The sequence below is a fragment of the Centruroides vittatus genome, unplaced genomic scaffold, assembly GCF_030686945.1.
Source record: "Centruroides vittatus isolate TY-2023 unplaced genomic scaffold, ASM3068694v2 contig_474, whole genome shotgun sequence".
Taxonomy (NCBI): Eukaryota; Metazoa; Arthropoda; class Arachnida; order Scorpiones; family Buthidae; genus Centruroides; species Centruroides vittatus.
In genome coordinates this window covers 167943-193556 of record NW_027122266.1, presented here as the reverse complement: position 1 = coordinate 193556, position 25614 = coordinate 167943, and the positions used below count along the sequence as shown (strand labels likewise).

The 25614-nt window shown below is 27.8% G+C and overlaps 1 protein-coding gene across 1 annotated transcript in view; it reads right to left on the bottom strand.

Annotated features, from left to right (window-relative positions):
* Nucleotides 1-25614, bottom strand: part of LOC136977749 (ionotropic receptor 93a-like) — a 56915-nt gene that overhangs the window by 15099 nt on the left and 16202 nt on the right. Inside the window, exons 2-7 of the mRNA XM_067273298.1 lie at nucleotides 18366-18527; nucleotides 11290-11565; nucleotides 10392-10612; nucleotides 5540-5695; nucleotides 5326-5466; nucleotides 4407-4625 (exon numbers count right to left, since the gene is read on the bottom strand). Of these exons, the coding sequence (XP_067129399.1) occupies nucleotides 4407-4625; nucleotides 5326-5466; nucleotides 5540-5695; nucleotides 10392-10612; nucleotides 11290-11565; nucleotides 18366-18527 (1175 nt within the window). The remainder of the gene's footprint in view (nucleotides 1-4406; nucleotides 4626-5325; nucleotides 5467-5539; nucleotides 5696-10391; nucleotides 10613-11289; nucleotides 11566-18365; nucleotides 18528-25614) is intronic.

Sequence of the window (25614 nt, the reverse complement as noted above, 5' to 3'; positions counted from 1 at the left end):
AACATAAATGATAAGTTATGTAAGTTATAGGTTTTATATAATTTTTTTCCGTATTTAATGCATTATTTTTAAACATAAAAAATAAATTATATTATTCCAGTAGAATTAAAATGGTTTATATCCATCTTATATTAATTGTTTGAATCATCTGATCATTGCTTAATCTTAGAATTTATTTACATAATAATAAAACATGTAACCTGAAATAATTGTTCTTTTTTCAAAATTTATGTTATAAGGAAAAAAAATCTATTTTTTGTTCGTACAGATTTTTCTATTTGTTCTTTAATCACGACCATCTAAAAGAAGATTTAGGTCTGAAAAAATAAATCGAATAATATAAATATACTTGCCCTACTTAATTTCGATTTAACTTGACATATATCGGTCTATACTGAACTTAATACAGACATTAGGTATAATTTTTCATTATCCTGCATAATCATTCATCAATGTAGTTATTAATACAAATTTGTACATTTATTTTCGTTGTATATAAATATTTTTCCTGAATTATTGTAACATTTTAAACTTTTTATCTATTTATCTCATTCATTCTATAATAATAAATAGGCCTATATAAATTTATACTCTTTCATATTTAGAAGTTTGACAAAAAAATCAATGAAATCAGAATTTTTGTCATACTTCCAAATACTGTCTTAGACAATATATGTCTGTTTGTGTCTACACAGCTATGCTCCGACTGCACGACAGGTAGCCTAATACTACCAGTGTCTTAAAATTACTACTCCAGTATTTTATAAAAAGACTCGAATAGGCTCTCCACGTTCATAATTTTCTGTGTACAATCTTAGTTGTTTCGTAGTCTTCGAATGCCAGGCATGCCCGTGTGACACAATTAAAGACATTGAGCACAGTTGATGGAGTTTGAGAAAGGTGCATGCATGATTGAGCTGAGGAAAGCTGGATGGTCGTTTCGCAAAAGTTGCTTCGTCAGAAAGTGTTGAGAGCAATATATAGTATACGTAGAATTGCCTTCTAGCGACAGGAAGACTATTCTAAAACTATTCCTACAATGTAGTAGTTTTTCCATTGTTTAAATGTATTTTAAATTTATTTCTGTCACCGACAGAGTAAAAATACACATCCTGCAAGTCCTAGAATTGAAGCGTTCCAGTATCTTTCCAAATAACTAATTTTTCCGATTTTATCCGCAAGTGCCTGGCAACCCAGTGTATATATCAAGGCACGTGTGCCTTGATATATACGCAGGCTAGGGATGCTCCAGAAAGATGATTATGTAATTGTGAGATAGTCTTTGTCCGTCATCTAGAAGCAGGTGGAAGCAAATTTGCATGTCTGCAATCGTGATGCGTCCTACAATTAGCACCCCGATGTCGTCGGCTTCGTTTGCAATAATGCCTTGAAAGAGACAAGTGGACTACTAATGACTGGCAACATAGCTTCTTTATCGATAAATTTCGATTCTATTTGGGAACGGGCGACTGTCATGCTAGTGTTTGGAGGGCCACTGCTAATCGTTTTAATCCCGCTTTACTGTTGAGAAGTATACTACCCCCACTACTGGCACGCTGGTCTGATAAGGCAGCTCGTGTGATAGTTGGCCTGTACAACATATATGTTCGACCGTATCGAGACACGAAGATATCCCACGAGGAACCGGAGGTTACTTTAAATTATATTGTTGTTCCGGAAGAAACTGTCCCTTTCTTATGCTATTGTAATCGCTTATTATCATCAATATTACGTTCGCACCAGAAAAGATTCATCCTATACAAAAGCATTTTTTCTTATCTTTAAGTGGACAAATTCTTCGGTCATCGAATGATATTAAGGCAGCACTTTTCTTTATTTTATAACTATTATCTACATAAAAATAATAACAACTTGATTTCCAATTTAAATATATTAATTGAAATTTTTATCTTTAAATACAGCAAATTTAAAATAAGTTTTATGTTTATGTATTTGTAGTTAATACTTCGCGTAAGAGTTAAATACTGTACATTATAAAAGCAAAGGTGTATGTATATACATAAATAAATAAATGTATGTAGTTCTAGAAGAATACAAAATAATATATACACTAGTCTTTGCAAATATAACCGAAATTTAAATTCATAACTCATGTCAAAAAATAAGTATAACCGTTAATTTCGCCAAATTTCAGGAGCATAAAATGAAAAGGTTCAGAAAAATAAAAAACAAAACACTTTATGTAATTAGTATAAAGTAATTCGATCACTTCATAACAATTGATTGCCTATATTTAAATAATTAATCGTGACTTGTACGCACTAGTCACGACAAAAAAATAAAAAATAAATAAATGTTTAAAGTAATTACGTTTCGATCGTAACACTGACACCAACTACCGAAGGTCTGCCTTATTGATATTTTATATAAACAACAAACAATTAATTCATATCAGATGTATTTAGCTATTAGTACATTAATGCTTTATTTAAAATTCAATAAATATTAGTTATTTTCAAAGAAATTATATGTCAAATTTCTCGATATTTTATATTTATTTCAATTTGAAATTTTAAATAAGAGATTCGATGTTTTAAAGTTTACGATTAAAAATTCACTTTTTGCATTTATGAAAGACACATATACACATATTTACATACATTTTCTTATTCTTGAAGATTGCAGCAAGTAAACAGAAGACTGTACCCATCCTTGCAATGGCTTCCTCTATATTCCTCTTTAATTCTTAAGCTTTCAAATATTCATCTACTAGCTCTATAGACTTTAGTCAAGAAGAAACTTCCCTTTTACCTTTACTAATTCCTCAAATTGTTCTAAAAATAATTTAAATTAAGAGAAATAATTTTCCTTCTATTTTTGACTATCAGTGACTCGAGAGACTGACACCGCGCTTTTATCTCTGGGGCTCTAACTGGACTCATATATTAGAATTTTCAGTCTAGAAAACTAATTTACGTAATTTCTAGTGCATAAAAAGAAAAAATGTAATAAACCGGAGAGCTCTGCAAAACTTTACTTCCAGAGTCCATGATTATTCTCCTTGTCCGAGGTGATTATTTGCCATAATCATTTTCTTATTTCATTAGCATAAACTCAATATTCTTGATATGTATATTTTCTCTATACATAGAGAGATTATACATATTTCTAGATAGAACATAAATAAATAAATAAATAGCAAGGAAGACAGATAATGATTTAATCCATGAAAGATCATTATATCGAGAATCCGCTGAATTATGTTCTAATAAATTATAACCTTTGCTTCTTCTAGGCCATTATATACAGTATATAATATGTATATAATAATTAATTATTATATAAAATTAAAAAATTAGAGAATTTTATAAATTATTGTAAGATTTTAAAGCATATTGTGAAGTCTTTACTTTTATAATATTGTGAATTATTGACGAGAAAAAACTGTAGACTTAATATTATTTTCATGTTAAATTATACAAGTACATAGACCAGGGATGGGCACCATTGGCACGCCAACGACTTTTTCCCGGCACGTAACTGATCCAAGAGCGCTTAAGAACAGATCACGTTTTTCCCCCAATTTTGGATGCAAAAATCTCTATTTAATTTGAAATGTCGTCAAAATTCCTGAAAGTTATTTAATTAATTATATGTACTAATTAATTATTGCTCAATCCAATGTGATTAAGGCACCAAAATGTTTTAGCCCAGTGCGCTCAAACAAATTTCAGGGCATTGGTATTTGCCTTGACGACCCTTGATATGGTGAAGTAAATCTTTTTTCAGATGAAAAGTATTGTATAATAAGCTTGTACTTTACTCTGTTGATACCTTATTTTACTTCTTACATCAAAAGGCGCATCGTCTAACAGGAAAGGAAGACACTTACGGAGATAAAGAATAACGCATTTCTACTGGTAGTACCTACTTTATTTACGTACAGTACTGTACTTTACACTTAAAGCGAATGATATGTTACCCAGTCAGGAATTACTTAACTATTCGGTGCCTGATGACAGTAAATCACGTAGAAGCACTTAACGACATCATATACAGGTTCAAATTAAAAATCTAATTTAGAGAGGATTTCCAGAATATTGTGTGGCCAACTTGGAGTTTTATTGTATTACACAGTTAACAATATACAGTATGTTATAGATAATCTGAATCTATTTATATATTTTAAAATAATGTCAGGTAGATTAAGAATATTAATGTGCAAGGAATATGTATAATTATACAAAAATGTTACTCTAACATTACTTCAAATTTCATTTTCTAGCTTCAAAGCTAATAAAATTTACAGAAAAACTCTGTATATATAAATAAAATATGAAATTAGATAATAATTATTTTTTAAACACGAATAAAATTCTTCATTCAAATTACTTTAATCATTTTATATATAAATTAATTAAAATATTCTCAATAATAAAACTTACATGCAATACTCCAATATTAATTCTTTTCCCCCTAAAATTTCCCGATGCAGATGGGAATAAATCATTTGTCATGTCGATTCCTTTATAAGGTGACCATTCTCCTATTGTCTGAAATTTACCTAAATATCCTTTCTCCGTTGTCGAAACTTGATGGGCTCCACTAGTTTTTATTACAAATTTTATACAACCACCACATTCTGTCGTTTCTTTTAGGTTTTTCTTCGAAAATAAAAAATTAATTTTTGTTATTTTTAAAAGTTTTCATATCTACAATTTCAATATAATTGAAAAAAAAGTTAAAAATAATTTTTAAAATATCTAAAGCGATCAATTATAATGAAATTATTACGTTTACAAATTCAGTTAACATATAGGGTGGGAAAAGAAGTCATTTAACACCCCTGCTACAGAATATAGAATACACTCAAAGAATGTACTGTACTATACATTGAGCATTTCATGTAACGTGTATGGCTCTAATCGTTTGAGGTAGGCCAATAAAACCTTTCAGCAATCAATTCCTTCCTTAAATTATGTATCACAAGACTCCCTTCTCATATACAGTTTCGGAGTTGCATTCAAGATGGCGGCCGCGAGTGTAACACACATCAATCTGTTTCACCCTTGGTCTAATGTGTTCCTGACATGAGCGAATTGACTTTGGGTACATTCTATATTCTGTAGCAGGGGTATTAAGTGACTTTCTTTTCCACCCTTTACATGCTACTGCGTTAATTGATATATATACATGTATATATATTCTGATATACAACTTTATATAAAATATTTGAAAATTTTGGTTGTTTATTCTATAACATTTTATAAATATACAGAATGCATCTGAGATGCGTTGCTTCTCTTCACTTTGTATATATTATTAACCTAATTTACAAATAACTGTTTATAATATTCTGCTTACCATAATAGAAGTCAATAGTGAGTTTTTAGTTTGAGCTTTTTCGTTATCATTAGATGTTTTAAATTTGTTTTCTTTCTTTAATTTTCCAACTGCATCAGCGAATGCTGTCATTGCTACTTTTACCTGACAACCACTTTCTGTCTAAAAGTTTAAAATAAATTAAAAATCTACCTATAAATAAAAATAATTAATTAATTTTAGAGAAAATACTTACAGGACATTCTTCACCCTTGGTTGACTTGTAGGCAAAAGCAACATTTGATTCTAATGGTAAATTAGCTATTTCATTTTCCAAGTCTATGTATGGTGGTTCATCCGTTAATATGACTAGCCACATTTTTGAATTTGTCAACATATTTTGCCTTTTCATCTGTTAGATATATATAATATAATTTAATATCTTTTAACACATAAGGAAACATGTATTTTCCAAATGCAAATTCAGAAGTATTACAAAGATTCTTGTGAAATTTTAAACATTGACACGCGATAGAAATACATTGTAAATAGCTTTACTCTTAAATTTATATGCATGTTTAATGTTATCTATTTTTTTGCTAATTGGGCTGCAATTTGAAAAAAATAAATTCCTACTGTTGTCTGTCCGTCTTAACTTATTCTCAAGAATGGAATTAAATAGATGAAAGACGAGACCAGATATGGAAATCTTATGAGCAGAAAGTCTCGATTAACTATATACGAATAGATATATTTCTATCCAAACCAAAAGTCTAGTTATTTCAATTAAAAACTTTTCCCCTGTAAGGCGTTAGATAGATGACTGGCACGACTCTATTATTAAAGAAAAAGTATGATGTACAGGGACAAGCCACTATTAATTTGAGTGGAGAGCACATTTTAAATTAAATAAATTAAAAATTACACCCGGTATTGTGACGATGTCACAATAAATAATTGCTCGTTAATTTTAATCTATTTTCAGATCATTTAACCAATTTACACGAACGAAGGTCGAAGGAAAGGTTATATTGTGTATTGCAGATCGCAAAATTGAAGTCCATAATGCCTTAAAACGTTATGAATTAAACTTTTATATGTTGTTTACTAATTACAATACTTCCAAAATTTAATCAATAATGTTGGGAAATTTTATTTTGCTCATTTTATACAATTTATGTGTTTCAGCTTTTTCCATTCCAAAAACTATTAAAATAAATAAATCTAAGCATGCTGAGGTTACCAAAACGACAATCTAAGTAATAGATTAATCATTCTAATCGATTCTAATTAAGAATCGATTAGAATTAATTAAGCATAATTAATTAGAATCTTTATCAAATTGCACATGGAATCGGCTTAACAACAGAGCAATTGATAAGGAAGAGTTCGCTTAAGAGCGCTCTCTTCCATGTTTCCAATTTTCTTCCCCATTTACTCCTGTTAATAGAGCATAAGTTAGTAGAGAAGTCTGTTTAAATGAGCGCAATAACAGCAGCAGTCCGTATAAGGAAGATTTATAAGGGTCTTATTAACACGGAAAGTCGTTATCCAGGGCTTATGGCTACAGGGCTCTTTACGTTACGGTCTTGATTGAGATTTGTTGAAATATGTAGCATGGTTAAAAGAAAACGAATGGAAGAGGATAATGAGGTTGAACAAGACGAAGACGAAACGGAAATTGTTTCTCATAAAGATGTACAGTACAGTACGTTTCATTTAAGCATGTTGAGAAAATATTTAGAAGAAAATTTTACCAACTACAAAATCTAAATGATTGAAAAGAAAGCTGAGAGTATCCAAAAGAAAATTACGGTCTTCTTTAAGTAAATAAAACGATAAAATTAATGATATAAGAATAGAAACTAATACGTGCAGTAAAAGTATGTGGTAATGAATTTTAATGTTTCCAAGCACTAGATGTATTATAAGTTATATAAATATATACAGCTGCTAAGACACAAAGGGATGGAGAAATTCGAATATCAAGAACACCCCAGGGGTTGTTCCTAATATTCGAATTTCTATTGGAAACGTTCTTATTCGGATAAGGGAGTTTGATGCAGCAATCCCGAGGATGCTCTCTTAAGCAGACTCTACTGTATTATAAGAAAATTTTTCAACACAGCTCAAAATTTTCGTCTGTCGGCTGAAAATGTTTAAAGTGCCAATTCAGTGTAAGAAAACGAGCAGTTATTTACTGTGACATAGTCACAGTGCCTGTCTGCAATTTTTAATCATCCTTTAATTTAAAAAATTACGTGATTTCTGATTCCGATCAAAAGTTCTTATATAATTAATCAAGAACTCCACCGCCTGAGTTTCCCATATCTGGTCTCGACATTCAGCTATCTGATTCCATTATCGAAATTGGCGAAGGACAGTCTGGCAGACAGACGACAGTAGAAATTCAAGGTAAAAAAGTATTACGTTCCAGAAAGTTAAATATCCGAAAGCTTATATTTATAAAAATTGTTCTTTCTTTTAAACTAATAGGCAGAAGTTTAAAATATATCCGCATATTAGTTTCAAGTGTAGCTTATGTTTTAAAAAAATTGAAAAATAAATTCAAATATTAAAACCTTTAATAACAAATTATATGAATGAAGCAATTAAAGAATTTATAATTTCATCTGCATGAAATTTAATTAAATACTATATTCATTTTTTAGAAAATGGTGAAGTTTAAATAAATGGAAAATATCGAAACGGTGAAACTGTATTTCGTTTAAACTCATGTAAGTTATATAAAATACAATTATTAGGCTAACTTTTAAAAAATGAAAAAAATTTGGAATTTTTTTGATGGTCTACGAATGGCCGCGTGGATAAAACCCCTAAACACTGGTTCACACATGACCAACAGACTGGCCACGTGCAGTTTTCCGAATTTTCTTTGTGTATCTAATACCTAAACAGGGTAGAAAGTCTTCCCAGGAAACACTCCCCTTTACAGACTGTTCGTGCGTTGCGTTGGCTTATCCTATCAATGAAATTCAACCCTTTCGAATTCACAAAAGTAGAAATTTTGAATATTTCTTTATTTTCTGATTTTGTTACGATATAAATTACATGGGCATTTATTATAATTATTGGCAATAAAAAAATTTATTAAAACTATCTGTATTTGTAAATACTGTATGTATTAAGCATTGTGCCAGTGTTTACTGGCTAAATGTTTTCTTTGGAAAGATGGTAAATTTCTCAAAATGTTTACATGTATTAAAAGATAAATAATATAATTTAATATTTATGTAAACTATTAGGAAATTAAATTTTTTGGCTGCAATTTTCAAATTACAGACCTATACATTTCCTATTATACAGACCTAATGTCTATCATTCATTAATCTCGAGAACGGAGTTAGATAGACAAAAATAGAAACCAGATAAGAAAAATTTACGGGAAGGAGGCTCGATTGATATATGAAATTCCTGTCTGTACCTGAAGTTACATAATTACAAATCAAAATTTTCTCGAGTATGAAGTTAGTTAGATGACGGCATGACTCGATTGTTATCATGAGAAGTATGATGTACAGGGGCAGGGCATTAAAATTCAGACGAGGTAGAGAAAAGACTTAGGAGCCAGACACCCCGAGGAGTCTCTGGCTCCTAGAAAAGATAATTAAATTACATGCATTTCCAACTGTTTTGATTTACATTTCTTCAGTAGTACAAGAAAAAAGGCAAATATAAACTTAGCTGACTTAACAAAACGTGAGAACCGAGGTCTGACTATTTTCGTTTTCTTTTTTTTTTTTAAATTGTCCTCCTTTTAGAGTTTTAGCTTTTTTATGCATTTTTTAGAGAATATTTTCCAGTTTCCTTTCATGATTATAATTAATTAAAAATTATGCGTGATTGTTGAAAATAAACACTGTATATTGTTCATCGATTGAATCGTTTTCTGTCTCACAATGCAATCTTTATGTGTATCATACTGTTATCTGTGGAGATATTAATTTAGATTTTTATATGAATATAGAACGTATTGTTCTATATTTATAAGAGCAGGTTTTTTCGAATATCTTATTCAAATTTTTATTGAGGTTAGTTCACTTTTATATTTAGGTGTCTTACAAAAGAATAACAACAATTCTGCTACACACTATACATATATATTGTTATTATGATTACTCTGTTATAATATATGAAAAAGTCGTTTATAGGTAAGGAGAACAAAATTATTATTACTAGTGAAAAAACCATAGATAAATCCAAAGATAATTATGTAAATAAATATAAATAATATCTGCAGCAAAATCTGCTAAAGAGTTTATTCGAATTACCTGAGAAAAAATGACTTTGTTCCAATATTGATTTAAATAATTGCGTGCTTTAAATCGAATGACTTGTATACAGCAGAATGAATATAAAGTAATAGCTGCAGACTATACAACGAACTTTACCACATTCTAAAAATACTTGTACAGTTTGTATGTTTGTATAAAGCACAAAGTATGCTTTATATAGACGAGAATAATTTATACATGGAAACAACAATGCTTTATTAGATCTCAGATTATTAAAAATAAAACATCCTATACGGAAACGGTTTTAACCTGGAGTGTATGTACTGCGGTGTAAGATAGCTTTTCTGTAGGTGCAACACTTCGTATTATAGACATAAATATACATATACTTTAGTAGTAATTAGCAAATATAAAGTTACAGAATCAATAATGAATCATTTCTTCAAAACTTGTCATTATTTAGACTGCCTTTAATACATCCCTAAATCCTATTATTAATTTTATATTCGTTAGTGTTTGCATTTTAAAAATTCAAGAGTGTGGATAGTGGAAAGGTTAAAAATTGCTGTTATACACTCCTCATTTACTATTCATTTATATTAATAATTATTTATTTTAAAAATATATACTCAATAATTATAATAAATTAATTAATTCAATAGATAAATTTATTTTAAATAATAAATAAATACAGAGTGATCCGAACTTCAGTTAACCGGATTATTATTATTATTATTATTTATTTAAATACACTATTATTAAAAACATAATTCGATTAAACTGACTATTTGGGTCACCCTCTAGTTACAGCGGTATAATTTTAATATATGGAAAACACTGAAAGAAATGTACCATTTTCAGCGATTTTGTTACAGATTCCTTGCCAGCAATTAGTAAATAATTATTTTTATATTCGTCATGTTTAAAAGAATCTAAAATCGTAACCATAACTTCATAGCTTTCGGTGCAACTTTGACTATCTTCACATAAATCAAAACTTGTTATTGATGCCGATCTAACTGAATAACCAGGCTCCATAAAAACTGATACAATTGATTCTAAGTAATCAATACCTAAAATTAAGATAAAAAATAATTATTTCGATAATATCAACATCTTAAAGTATGTATGTATTAAAGCGCAATATGAGTATTTAAAGCTATTTTATCTATTATAATAATCAATTTATAAGTAAAATTCAACCAAATAAACTATAAAACAACCTATTGTAAATATCTTGACTATATAATAATCTGTACTTAGATCAATATTTTGTCAAGCTTTACAAATTTTACCGAGATGACTTTGACGATAATGAGTTATGTACAGTGCTTGTAGTAAGAGATTTAGATAACCATTACTTTATTCAGAAATCAAATCGATCGTGATGTGACAGATTGGTTTGAAGAAAAAGACAGATTAGCATAATATTTAAATTTTTAATTTTATCGAAAACCATTCATATAAATTACATTGTCGTGTGTCTGACAAAAGTGACAAAGATAAAATGATCAATGCTTTGAGAAACGAAATTTTCTGTAAATTCTTATTTGAAAGCATTTTCTGCTACTCTCCACTAGCATTTTCTATAAAATGGTGGCGAAGACAAGTTCAAGATGAGAAGTAGTAAAGACTTAAAACTTCGTAAATGATTTTATCACATTATATTGTCAATTTAAAATGTTTGAATCAGAATTTCGATATTAATCATAGACGAAATAATATTGCTTTTAATTTCAACCTCACTTACCGATCGAATTATCATGAATAAGAATAACGTCGCTCCATCTTGCTAAACATTCCATTCTTAAATCTTTCAATAGAGGAACGATATCTACATAGTTTTTCTCTGTATCCGTTTTTATGAAAGGAAATCCAAAGCCGTAATTCTTTGGAGGACGAGAACAATCTCTAGCCATAATAGACATATATAAAACAGTCTGAAAATCTTTTTTCTCCATGATAGAAACTGTTTCTTGTGCTAATCTACAGCCAACCATTGTTAGAACTGCAATCAAATCTTTACCTAGAAATTTGAAAATTAATTTTATTAGTAAAAACTTTTAAAAATAATTTTCATTATAATTTATGATCTTTAAATATTATAATCATTCTTTTTAATTTTTATGTAAATTACTTTAAATTTCTTTTATTCAATTAAATGAATTGTTTTGCGATTGGAAACACTATATAGGAATTATACTGTATTTTTCTTGCTTTATTAAAATAAAAAGATTATTAGGACATATAGCTTTAAAGCATATTAAATTTTAAGCTTTGAAAAACAATATAAATCATACGAAATTTATAATTAACAACTGAAATTTATTATTTCTTGATATTTAATATATAAAACTGGTTGACACCACTGGATTTTATTATAAGTTTAAGTAATGTTTTTATATATCAAGCGTTAAACAAGCAGCTGATGAAATAAATATCAAGAACAAGGAGATAATCAGTAGTTACTGAAAATAGTTTATTAATTTACTTTCGGTATCCGAGAACAACAGGAGGGTTATGTCGCACATTCTAACACACAGCAAACCACGTGAAATAGAAAAAATCCAGCAAAGTTTAAAAAGTACTAAAAGACACATTAGCACGAAGTTAAAATTGTATGTGGCATCATCTATTATAAGATGTTATTAAAATTAACTTTTATATTATTATTATAAAACTGAAAAGTGAGTCATTTTGAGGGTAGAGATGAGATTTAAAAAATTGCAAATGCCAACAACGAATAAAATTTTCATTAAGTTTGACCCCACTCGAGATATGATAAATGATCCCCATCTATCTTCTCATCCTTTCGAGTTCCGTACTCCAAAATTTATTAGCAATAATGCCCCTTATGTACAAGTTACCTTGCCAAATTTCGTTTCTTGATATTTACCCCGTCTAAAGATATTAAACGAAATATCCGCCAATAGACACACCCACCCACGGAATTTCTCTCCCATTTTTACTTTTTGGAGTTCAAGGAACTTAAAACGTCGAGATTTTCAAAAAGCTCGAAGGGAAGGGTCAAACTTAACGCGATAAAATACTTTCCCGTGTTAGAACAACTGGAAAAGTAAAAACTAGTATCACATGTGCTTACGTATGGGTACGATGTCGAATGTAACAGATGACCCTACCCTAGCCATTGAATATCAAAACTTCGATAATATCGAAAACAGAAGTTAAGATTAAGCTTCCTGCTTCGATTTTATTGCTAATAGAAGCTTCATTATTTTTAATCTTGTTACATTCTTTTTTTATTTACATTTCTATAATTTACGTTAATTAATTATTAAACTTTTATACTCGTATATATTGCTCATTTCAATACACGAATTAAAACCATCTCTAAGATTTGTTTATAATAAAACCTGAATAAACTATATTCGTTGAAAGTTAACTATTTAATTGAACTGTTTTAGTTAAATTCCATGCTAGAATGTCTGCATAGATTATTGTTCTAAGAAGTTTTGGGATAAGAGATTCGACCAGTTTCATTTTTTACTGTTTTATTTCGTTAGCATAAGGGGGAAAGACTTGAATAATAGGTAAAACATTATTACCATTATTCCATTAAAACATTATTCCAGTGGATTATTGGGAAATCATTTTCCCAATAATCCACTGGAGACTTTGATAAAACCTCGAATATACTTTTTTAAATTGATGCATAAAATAATCATGCATATTGAAAAAAGTCCAATCAATCAATTAATCAAATAAATAACATTTTTACTTTTCATTTTAAGTATTGTACTGAATAAATAATCATTTATCGTTAATCACAGTGGTATTTTAAATTGTGTGAAAGCCTATAATCACAGATTCGCGTGGTTCCTATTATATAAGTAGTGTTAAAAGTCTAGAATCCTAGTTATTCAGATTTCCAGCATTGGCATACTACTGAGCAACTCCGTAGGAAAGGCTAAGGATATTTATGATAATATAAGTGTGCTTAAAAAATACGTATTGTTCATTTGTTTTATATGCAAATTCTCCAATAGAACATTCTCTTTACGAATGAAATACAATTGTCTGAAAGCGCCATCTAAAGACAAAAATAAGAAAAAATCAATTTTGTTTTAAATAAAATTCGCATTTTTTAATACTAAAAATATTAGAAATGAATATCAATAATTATATTTTCTTATGTTGTTTTTTATTATATAATTTATTGCAGTCGCAGGCTGGTTCTATTCGCTATTTATTCATTGGTGAAAACCAATAATAAATAGAATAAAATATAGCTTACTACGTAATGAAAATAAGATAAAGGACTTGTTAATATCATTTTTACTTAAAATTTTATCTTATTAATTAAAATTTTGGAAAAATTGTTTTGAATAAATTAATTTGTCAAGTATTCCAAAAATATTACAATCTGGTTTCACGATTTGTAAGCGAAAAAACTTCATCTGAACATGGGTATTATTCTCAGTAGTTTCAGATATACAGCTGTATGAAAATTGCTCACAAACAACAATAATAATAATGATTTCACGTTTGTTACATTCAAAACAAATACTCAAAACTTGAACCCTGAATATCAATACGCTTTACAACTCGTGTCCGAACATCACGTCACTTCTCTGATGACCACAGCGAAAATTCGAGTCTCATCGCAGCATTTCCTGGAAACAGATATTCGACATGCTCATAGCGCTAGAGATTAAGTCAAAGCGGTGTACAGTACAATTCGATTGACTCGATTGTAAAGTGTGTTGAAGTTCAGGATTCAATTTTTGAGATTTGTCTCGAATGTAAACACATATGTCATTCATCATTATTATTATTATACGTGAGCAATTTTCATACCTTGTATATTCGAAACTACTGAGAATAGTATCCAAATTCATATAGTTTTTGCTTACAATTACCTATATACTATCGTTCCCCAAGATATTTCCCTCTCCTCCTGACTCACCCTTTATATACTTAGTACAGTTACTGAAATTATGTTAACGATTTACTTATTAATGTTTCAAAGATTGATTATTTAATATCCAATTCGTGAATTCAAATATGAAAATAATAATAATAATAATTTCAAACATTTAATATAAGCAAATTATTAATAATTTAATAGGAGTTATTTGTTAAAATACAATTCTTAGTACCAATTTTCTTCATTAATCATTTTGTAGTGTAAAAATGATGCACAGAATTAATAAAGAAGCTTCATTATTTATCGGTAATAATACATTTTATAAGCGTATTATATTTGTAAGCTGCACATTATGATTAATAATGAATTTAATATATTTCTTTGAAACTTTTAAATTGAAATTATGATAAAACTGGAATAATTTTGTTGCTAAGAGATATGTTTTATCTAATAATAAATATTTAAAAATTGAGAGAAATGATGAGTTAAAAAAATATGTGCTGTAATAAAGTATAGATACTTAATTAAAAATGAAAATAGAACAATAAGCTTTAAAAAATCCTCTTTTTTAATATAAAACAAAAGAAGTTACATATGGAAAAATAACGTAGAAAAATATAAATAAACAGAAATATTTAATTGTATTGTAAATATAAAAAGAATTCGCATTTAATTCACGGTAATAACCGTGTATAAATAAGTTTCTATTTAGACTCGACCTTGATAAAATAAAATCGATAGATTTATGTTGTTACTTTGTAAACAATCTTCAAAATTGATTTAAGTGTCACCGTCTAAAATTTGAAGTTCCTTATAAATTATAACAATGAATATGTTCATAGAAACGGGAAATAAGTTGCTTAGAAATAGATGTTTATTACATAAAAGCACCAAAACTACTTTAGCAGATATTATATGATATTTAATAGTGTAAATAGGGGTCCATGAAACCCTGTCCCCAACCTTTGATGAGTACAGGAGAAAGATTTTAATATGATAAACGCATTTATATACAATATCTAAGAGTTTTTTCTTCATCACAGCGCTAATGACTACATCCACAGTAGTATTGAGAACAATGTAGGTATTGGTCCCCTAATATCAGTTCTAGTGACGTTACAGTATTGTATTATATAACACCCGATAGAAAAATCTAAATATAGTATAAATATAAAAAGATTATACTGTATCTTAGTTTGCTATGATATTATTTTTTAAAGATTAAATTATATAAGAAACTATACAGTTGTTCATAAAATTAAATTAATAAATATACTTTTAATTGTATAAAAAAAATCTACGCTATTAATTTCAAATTCTCTCAATTTTTTGATAACTTTTTAAAATTTATAATTAGAAAATACATTAAAAAATTTTACTTATAAAGACGTTGTTTTCTAAATTTTGTTCAACTTAACTGATTTATTTACATGCAAGGCCATAATAAGAAAAGTTCTAAGTAATTCTGCAAGTTACAATTGAAATGAAAACGTAATTATCTTGTTATCCAATTCTCTCTTGTTGATTTCATAAATGATATCTCGTTATTAAAAAATCGATCTATAATCTGTGTTATCTTCTGCGGACACGGAAAAGTAATTAATGTTTAACATAATATAAATACTTTATTAAGCCAGAGTTTTCTTTTTAAAATGAATAATGTATTCATATCTAGATGCTGTATCATTTTTTTTAACTCAATGCCGCAGGCACTAAAAGGTCTTTATGCCAACTCTTTCTTGGTTTAAGCTTGTAAGCAGCAATTTTCTTAAACTTTTAGTTATTATCAATTCCATTTTGATAAATTAAAATATATCCATAGATACTACATAATTAGCTTCAAAACTTCATAAATAATTTGTATGGAGTGAGTCAAAAGTGTCCATATAAAACATATACTAGATGAAAGGAAGTATTTGTGTGCACAAAATCAAACGTTTTGACATGCATTTGTATGTTCATTTAGTTTAACGTTACCTTCATAAATCAATGCGTACAAATTAGAAATTGACACTATTTTTTTAAGTAATTTTATGCACAAACTTACTTTCGATGGTCTATTATAATACCTGACTATGTACTGTACTATAAAAATTTTGAATACTACGTTATACAGTGTAATTTCCATAAACAGGTAAAAGGTTCACTTTATTATGTAGTAATTTATAAATCAAATATTTATTGCTGTCATTGAATGTACGGTACATGTAAATACATTCCTTTCATATATTAACAGCGTTGATGTTAGGTAAAGACATGGAATTTTGAATAATCTTTCTAATTGTAAGGAATGTAAGCGTATTTTAGTGCCCTGTAGTTGATAAATGTTTGATAGATAATCAAAAACGCTCAAATTCAAAATGAGCAAATTTGTTCAAGGCGCAAAATCTACTTTATTCACCCATTTTGCAATTTTTCCAGTTAATTTAAAAAGATTATTATGAAATATATATAATATAAATCAGAAGAGAGCTGTAAAAACTGCTTTTTTTAAAAAATATTGTTGGCAGCAAAACAAATTTCGAACGAATCCAGTACATTTTATAGATTTAATAATTATAAGAGAAATAAATAAGTTAATCGACAATTAGACTATTTTAATAATTACGCATGCAAAAATCGATCCGAACTAATTTAGTAACTTCAAAATTAATAATAAATAGATTATTATTCTCAACAAATCATTAAATCTTACTCTTTAGAAATTGCAAATCACAAATGATTGCACGAATGACTATTATATGATACAATAGTGGCGAGTTCGATGTAAACTTTATGCAAAAACTAAGTTTACATTCGTTGCTAAGATGCATTTGACCGTAACGAATAGATAACTCTACAAATCAATCGTTTGTTTAGATTATATAAATGATTAACGTTCCAAGTTTTTTAAAGTACTGACATTGCTTTAATGGAAATTTTATCGATGTGATTTTGTAATCGCCAATCTAAAAATTTTTCAATTTTTATTACTGTTTTGTGTATACTTAAAAATTCTTATTATGCTTACTATTTGCAAAATTATAATAAACAAAACAAATATATAGACTAATAACAGGTCTACATCTTTAATTTGAAAGTAACACTGTAGAATTACTTATGATATAAAAGTACGATTTTATAAAACTATTAGAATTTTAAGTATATCTTAGGATCTTCAAACTGTTTTATAGGTTTATTTGGGATCTTATAGGACCCTAAAAAGTCTTACAAGAATACTGTATCATAAAAAATGAAGAAAAATAATATTATGTTAGAATTAGTGTAATTCAGAATGTTAGAAATGAGATAGATATTGTTATCGGATCCCGAGTACTTCTGCTTGCCAATTCTTAATAGATTTTTTTTAAAAAGAGGGTTATATAGCGTCAAATGTGATATAAACCGCAAAATCGTATTTAATTATGTCGGTCAAAATGTTAATTGTTTATCCGAATTCGATAATCGAAGCAATAAATATAATCGGAGAGTTGATGAGAAAGAACTTTTCTGATAAAAAGAGTCAATCTCCGGATAACTCTTACAATTTTTCCGTGACAATTCGAGAATTCAATCGATAAAGGAGGTCCATTAACAAGGAAGATATTCGAGGAGAGTTTCTTTGAAAAACTCGAATCGCAACGAATCCTCAAATAGGTCCTAAGTAGTTCTCAATTCACAGTTCTCGAGAATTGGAGAGACTGAAGAGATCTGAGAAGAGCAAACAGTTCCTCCTCCTCTTCTCAATTCAGTCTCTCCAATCCTCGTAAATTTCTGTCTGCGTAGATTGTCCTATTCTCTATGTATTTCAATAAATACCTACATACCCTATTGATCCAGATCACTAGTTTCCGAATCTCCCTTCCAGTCTCTTTCTCGTCTTTTGAAACGGGTTATTAAAACTTACATAATAATAAATGACCTAGGTTTATAAATTAAGTTATTTCTATTATCCTTACCTTTAGATTCCATTTTAAGATCATCAATATGAATAGCTCTTTTTCCTAACCAGTTTATTTTTACAGATTCACCCATTCTCTGCTGTAAATCAGGAGTAAGTTCTTCCAAAGTATCAAAGACATTATCCCCGCCAACTGTTATGCCATGATCTACAATCACCCCTAAAAATAAAATATTTGTTTAATTAATTTGTTCGGTTATAAACTTATCACCGCTGCAAGTAAAGCTATCGATTAAAAACAGATCTTAAACATTTAATAACATTTTAAAAAAGGTAAGTATACTTAATGAAATATAATATTAAATAATTTATTTTAATGATTTATTATGAAAGAGTACTGTCGTGTAGCGAAACGTATATTCTCTATAAATTATTACATTTTATTAAGATTCCATATCTATGAATTATTATATAAATTCTTAACAGTTTTACAATTTATTATGTAAAATAAATTCTAAAACAAAATGTAATCCTAATAAAATGAAAATCAATGCAATTGTAATCAAAAAATCCGTTACGGATTGTTAAACATGCTTAAACTTCTTATCATCAAATTAAATATTTCAACTTTATGTATAAATTATAATATAGAGGGTGACCATAACCGTTTGAATAAAAACTCATTTTGAACAATTTTTGTAATGTTTGTAAGTAGTAAAATACTTTACTCTCACAATGGTTCTTTTGAGCTACTTCTGTTTATTCGAAATATTCAAAATATTGAATTTAAAATGTTTTGTATTTAAGTGAGTTGCTTTTGAATTTTATAATAAAATTATTTAATTTCAAAATGCTACTTTTATTTTGAGTAAATGTTCGATTTGTGGGAAACGTAATTAAATAAAATAGTTTAATAGGTCAAAACCATTTTACCCATTTGCTGTATTGTTTCTCACACACTTCAGATATGTTTACATTTGAAATTAGGACACTATTTATATTTAATTTACAAATTTGAAGCCATAATTTATTATAACCAGGTTAATGATATAGACTAGTTCAATTTTCTTGGTCTACCAAATGATAGTTCTAGTTTTATAACAGGAATTCCTAATAACGTGGCTAACGACATCGCGGAGTCAGTTGATTTAACTAGGAGGTCAATAAATTATTACGGGCTATTTGGAAAGTCAATGGTCAAATTCATGTTTATTGTATTTAAAACTACAATAAAAGCAACAAATAATACATAGGAACGATAACGAGTAAGAGTTATTTATTCTTGTTTTTATCAGTATAAAAAGAGACAAGACGATAATTTTTTAGGATCTATTTGTTTTTTATTAAAAATAAAGTATTTAATAAAGTTCGCTTTGAGCTGATGTTGAAGTAAACTACAACTAAAACTCAAAGGCGTGATTTAAAACGTTAGTTGAAAGCTTCGTTTAGTGATAGCAACGGGTGTTGTCAATATTCTTATGTAACCATAACAGATTTGCAATTGATGTCTGATTCGTTTAATGAAGTGAATTAACTGCGTCAAACTTTTACTGATCTATAATATTGCAATATTTTCAAAATGAACAATAAAGTTTTTACTTACTATTTATTCATCATAATATTACTTGGGAAATTGTTGTACAATCGATTGACCTTCAATAAATTGCCTAATACAATTTGAATTATCGAACAAATATAGGATTACATGTCAAATTATAACAATTGGAAATAATTAATGTCGCTCATAAAGACATTTATTAACATTCTCATCGATTATTTACACACGCACCATTGTCTAATGCGGCATTTATGCTTCTCTTTAATAGAACCATTATACAGTTTGTCGACAGACTTCATCGTATATTTATTTGTCATTAATTTGAATTTAATTTTGGCCCTATAATAGAATTTCATTGTCGTCGTCCGTAGTACAGAAAGAACCTAAAGTTATTTAACACGAACTTCCGCTTTGTTCGGAAGTTCGTATATAGTTAATCGGGGCCTCCTGCCCCTTCCATATATGGTCTAGACTTTCATCTCGAGATTAAGGAAGGACAAACAGACAGTGGGTATTTATAGGTCTACAATTTGTTTAAATTGCAGCCCAATCAGATGTGTTTTATTTAATTCGATTTTAAACTTCGTGAATAAATTATGAAACTGGCTCTGCTTTTTAAAATAAAACTAAAACTAATTCTTCGTTTTAGATTCAATTGACTTTACTGTTTATTTTAAGATTTATATTATTCTTTGATAGCTTTCAATGTTTCTACTTAACATAAACCTTTATAAGGATTTCATTTATGCATTATTATTCATGTAGCAATTCAAATTTATTACTTGTTTATATTAAGCTAATAGTTTTATTACATTAGGTTTGAAATTAACACAAACAAAATGGCTTTAGTAGCAAACTTTAATTGATGTATGCTGTTCAGTTAGTGGCAACAATACATATTGTGAAAACTTTAGAAGAAATTTACACACGAGTAGACCATATTAATACGAAATTACCAAGTCTCAGTCTTAATCATGAGTCAATTTAGGAAGATATTATTACTTGTATACATGTTTGTATTTAATTTAACAGTACAAAAATATACTGTCGTTACACGAAAAATTAAAGGAATTAAATAATATAATTGGAATAGTTTAAATACATTCATTTTTTGTGTATCCAACCCAAACTTTTATTATAAAAATAAATTACAGTAATTTACTGACTTTTTCGTGATCTCATCTTTGGATCTCTTAGGTCTTTTTGGGAATTCTTATTCGAAGCAAACGAGAGCTAAAAAGGTCTTGAAACTGATTTACTGATTTTTTATTACTATTTTTTACGTAACTAATGATTCCGAAAAGAAAGATAACTTATAAACAATTCTCAATCTAAAGATCTACATTATTTTAATGATAACCTCCAAACGTCGGCCATTTTTTTACTGTACTTTCTCGTCATGGTCTTTTTACGGAGGGTTGACTGTGTATGATTATATTTCTATTATTATGTTGATTATTATTTTAAACAGTCTGTTTTGTCCATAGGAAGTTTATACTGGGTACATTAGATCATTTAGGAGACTTTTTTCATAATAGAAAAAAAAAATTATTTTTTCCACACTAACTCTTATCGAAAGTCTTCTACATAAATGGAAAAAAATTAATTATAATAGTCGAAAGTAAAATTTGTAGGGCATAAAATGTAAAAAGATTATCATAGCTCTAGTATGATAAATGAATAATGCTCTATCATAATGTCATTGCAGAACTATAGGAATAACCCATTTCAAATAACTTGATTTAAACTTTAATTATAAAATTAATAATTTGCTTATGAATGTAAATCGTCTTTATGTAATTAATTGCAATGACTGTCAAACTGACTATAAGTTTATATGTCAAAATTGACATGCATATTATATTTATAAAGTAGATGTAAATATTTATAATATTTAGATACTAGTTTAAATAAATATTTTTAAGGACTATTTTAATTTTATTAAAATAAAAACAAAATAAATCGATTTAAAAATTTTGTGTTTACTTAAAAATAACGTTCTGTGACACGTATAAACAGTTTATTATATGTGTGTTTTTATTTAATTATTTCTCAAGACAAGAAGAATTCTAGATAGTTACTTTCTCAAGTTTCTATCTAGAACTTTTCCAAAAAATAAAAACTTTCAAAGAATAACGTTGTGTATTCTGTTTTATGAATTCATTTCAGATTATAAAATATATCAGAAACAGAGATTATATTGATTATAGCAGGGGTTCTCAACCTTTTTCATGTACCCACCTCTTTTATGAAAATTTTTTTCTATCGACCCCCTTTAATATTATATACTGTATATTATACAATATTACATTATATGTAGTTATATGTGCATTAAGTCTCTTATATATATATATTTTAAAAAGCATCTTCCTACATTTACTTGAGAGAAGTAATCTATCTTCTGATAGTTTAGAAATATTTCAAATTGGAAGAAATTATACAAAAAATATCACTTAAACTGATGAATACAAAGACATTTTTCAAATTAAGCTATTTATTATGTTGGTTTCATTTATTTTTCTTGTCTAAATTAAAAAGTATAATTAAATATCCTTGATTTATGAATTGACTTTAACTAGATAATTTCCTTAATTTTCAGATTTTTTTACAGTTTTAAAGTAATTAGAACTGCCACTAGTGTTTTAAAATTTTAAGCATCTAGATATAATTTATCTGAAACAGTTATAAATATATCAATTAATTATATAATTACTTAGCACTTTTAATTAATACTTAAAGTATAGTACTTTTATACTAAATGATTTAAATAATTTTTATTTCTTTATTTAATGTTAAATAAAACTGAAACTAATGTGTATATACGTACTATACATTTCTGAAGATGAAATTCGTAAAAGTTTTGAAAACTAATCATAAAAATAAATTATGTTACAACAACAGTTTATCATTGACACTTAAATATATAATTTATGGTAATAAATTTTAAATAAAAAATTTTATTACGCTAAAACATTAAATACAAATGAATAATGTCATTTACAACCATAAATTCTAGTTAATAAAAATCATTCTGTGATAATAAAACTACTTTTACTAACTTTACCATTGAATATTATTGAAATGAATACTCATGGCAAAGATCCAATCACAAATATTCATTAGCTCTTTAGTAATAGGAAACTACCCGAATCACATTTGTTATTAGACACCGCTGGAAAAAATATGAAATATAAATAGGAAACACGAAAGAAAAAACAGACAATGTAAGTATGCATTTACGTGAAATAAATTTTGTTAATTGTTAAGGACTAACACTAAAAAAGTGTGTCTATATTTCTTATTATATATAATCTAAAAGAAATTATAAACTATATATATATATATTTTACTTTTCCTCCGTGTGGGCAATAAGATTACTTTTTGAACCATACCCATCGTCGGGCGGTCGGGTAGTGAAGATCGGAATCCAACGTATTTGGGACACACCATCCAAAAACAATATCTGTAGGTAGGCAAACGCCTTAAACACTTCGGCTACCGGCCGTCTTTTTAAATAAAAATTCTTTAAATTTGAATTTTTTTAATTTATGTGAAAAGACTAAAGTTTTTTGTTTGTTTTTTAATGTATTACGAATTCAAAAACTTATCCTTCAGGGATGTTTGGAAAAGTTACATATTTATAATGCTTAAAAAATTACCCTTTACTAATCTTAACAATTAGAATAATGTATTTTCACATTATTCATGATTAATAATTTAGATAATAAATCTGTAATTAAAAAAAAATATATATAAAGTAATTAACATATTACATTTTTGTCTATTCTTTTCTTCCAAGTATTGAAACAAAAGAATTTAAAAAGTAATATTAACTAAATAAACTTTAACTAGTTGAAAAACTGTTTTAAAGATAAAAAGAAGTCTGATCCCAAAGCATCGGCGGTTTTAAGCGTAGACAACTTGTGCTTCTAATTTTAAACACCTCAAGCACGCACAAATATATGCACGCTCTGTACGGCTTGTATCTTATAATATCAACTATAGTTACAAACTTATAAAAAAGATACTCTCGAATCCATATTTATCTAGAGCTTTACACGCAGTTCTAAATTGCTACTGTTCGAGAAAGAATTAAGCTCCAATCCTCTTAAGGCAGTGTTTCTTAGCTTGAGGTGCAGGTGTTTCTCGCAGGTGCCGCATGCCTTTTCAGGAGAGAAAAATTTCTTCTTCATTCTTCGATTGAATTTTAAAATTTTTTTTCATATTCTTCATTGAAAACGGAGAGTTTTTAAATAAAATTTTAATAAAAATGTGGAATTTCAAATTTGATTGTAATACCGTCTTTCTTAATGGTTTAGTTATACTTAAACTTAGGCATGTGAGAAAATGGGACGATTTTGCTCCATTAAATAAAACCGTAACGTACATTTTTTCAAATAGTAACCCATTTTAAAAATTCGAGAAATCAAGCAGGGAAAGTTTCGTGTCTTGTTCTTTGGATGAAGACGTACTGTAGTTTTATAGAAGTTTACAATGAGGTAAAGATTTATTGAGCCATTTCTAATTATTATATTGAACCACTTGAATATATAGTGTTAAAAGATTTATAAATCACTTTTAAGCCTTTTTTATGCCTTATAAAAATGGTTAGATTTACTATCATTTTTACCTATATAAACTGTAACTGTTTTAAGAATAAAAATGTGTATTATTGTACTGTAGTTACATTTTAATATGAATGGTTTATCTCACATTGAAATTAAATGATGTAAAGTAGCAGAAACAAATCATTTTGTAATAATGTTGTTACTTTAAATTTTCTTTTATGAATTATACCGGGGATGGGCAGGCAAGAGTTCAGTGGGAGCCGAAATGTAGGTTTTGCAAAATGCATGGGAGCCGCAGTTCTGTACTGTCGTGGCGGATAGCATGGTAAGGCGCGCGATTTTATTATATAATATAAATATAAAATAAAACAAATATTGAATTTTTTTAATAAACATATTTTCACAAAATTATAAAAATAAAATTGTAAGAATAATAATAAAAAACAGAAATTAACACTTTCAGCAAGAGCCGCGTGTAACTCAAAAAGAGCCGCATTTGTCCATGCCTGAATTATACTATAAAAAAATTAATGTAGACCTATTCATTTACAGGTTCAACTGGGATAATCGGTGTTACGTTGTAATAATAAAATGAAAAAGATTGGCGTCCATTTGAAATTTTATTACTCTTTTCATCCTTAATTTCGAAGAAATCTCGAAGAGAAAACTCGAATCTCAAGTAGCAGGAAAATAACAAACATATAATAAAACGAATTAAAATTAAATTTTAGAGCTACGATAAGGTTAATTAAATCTTGTCTTCAAAAATGTATTTTTAAATAGAGTTCTTTTAAAATACACAGTTAAGTATCTATTCATTGGAGCTGGTAAATTATTATCTAGCCAGAACTTTTTACTATAAATCCGCAGACTAAAGAGAGGTAATAATAAGAGTATCGGATCAATAATACGTACACACTATAGTATTTTCAAGATGAAGATTTATCTTCTGTTTCTTCACGGCGCTACGTCACTGGTTTAAGATATAAATAAGTTAACTGCACATTTAAAAACAAAGTTAAGGAAAGTTCAGTAAATGACTTGAATGTGAAATTTGAAATCGATCTGATATCTAAAAATACAATTATTGATTTCGTTTCTACACAACATACAAATATCAATTCAAACTGTTTATTAGTGAGCTGAAAAAAATCTGTTTCTACAAGTGACATATGTCAATA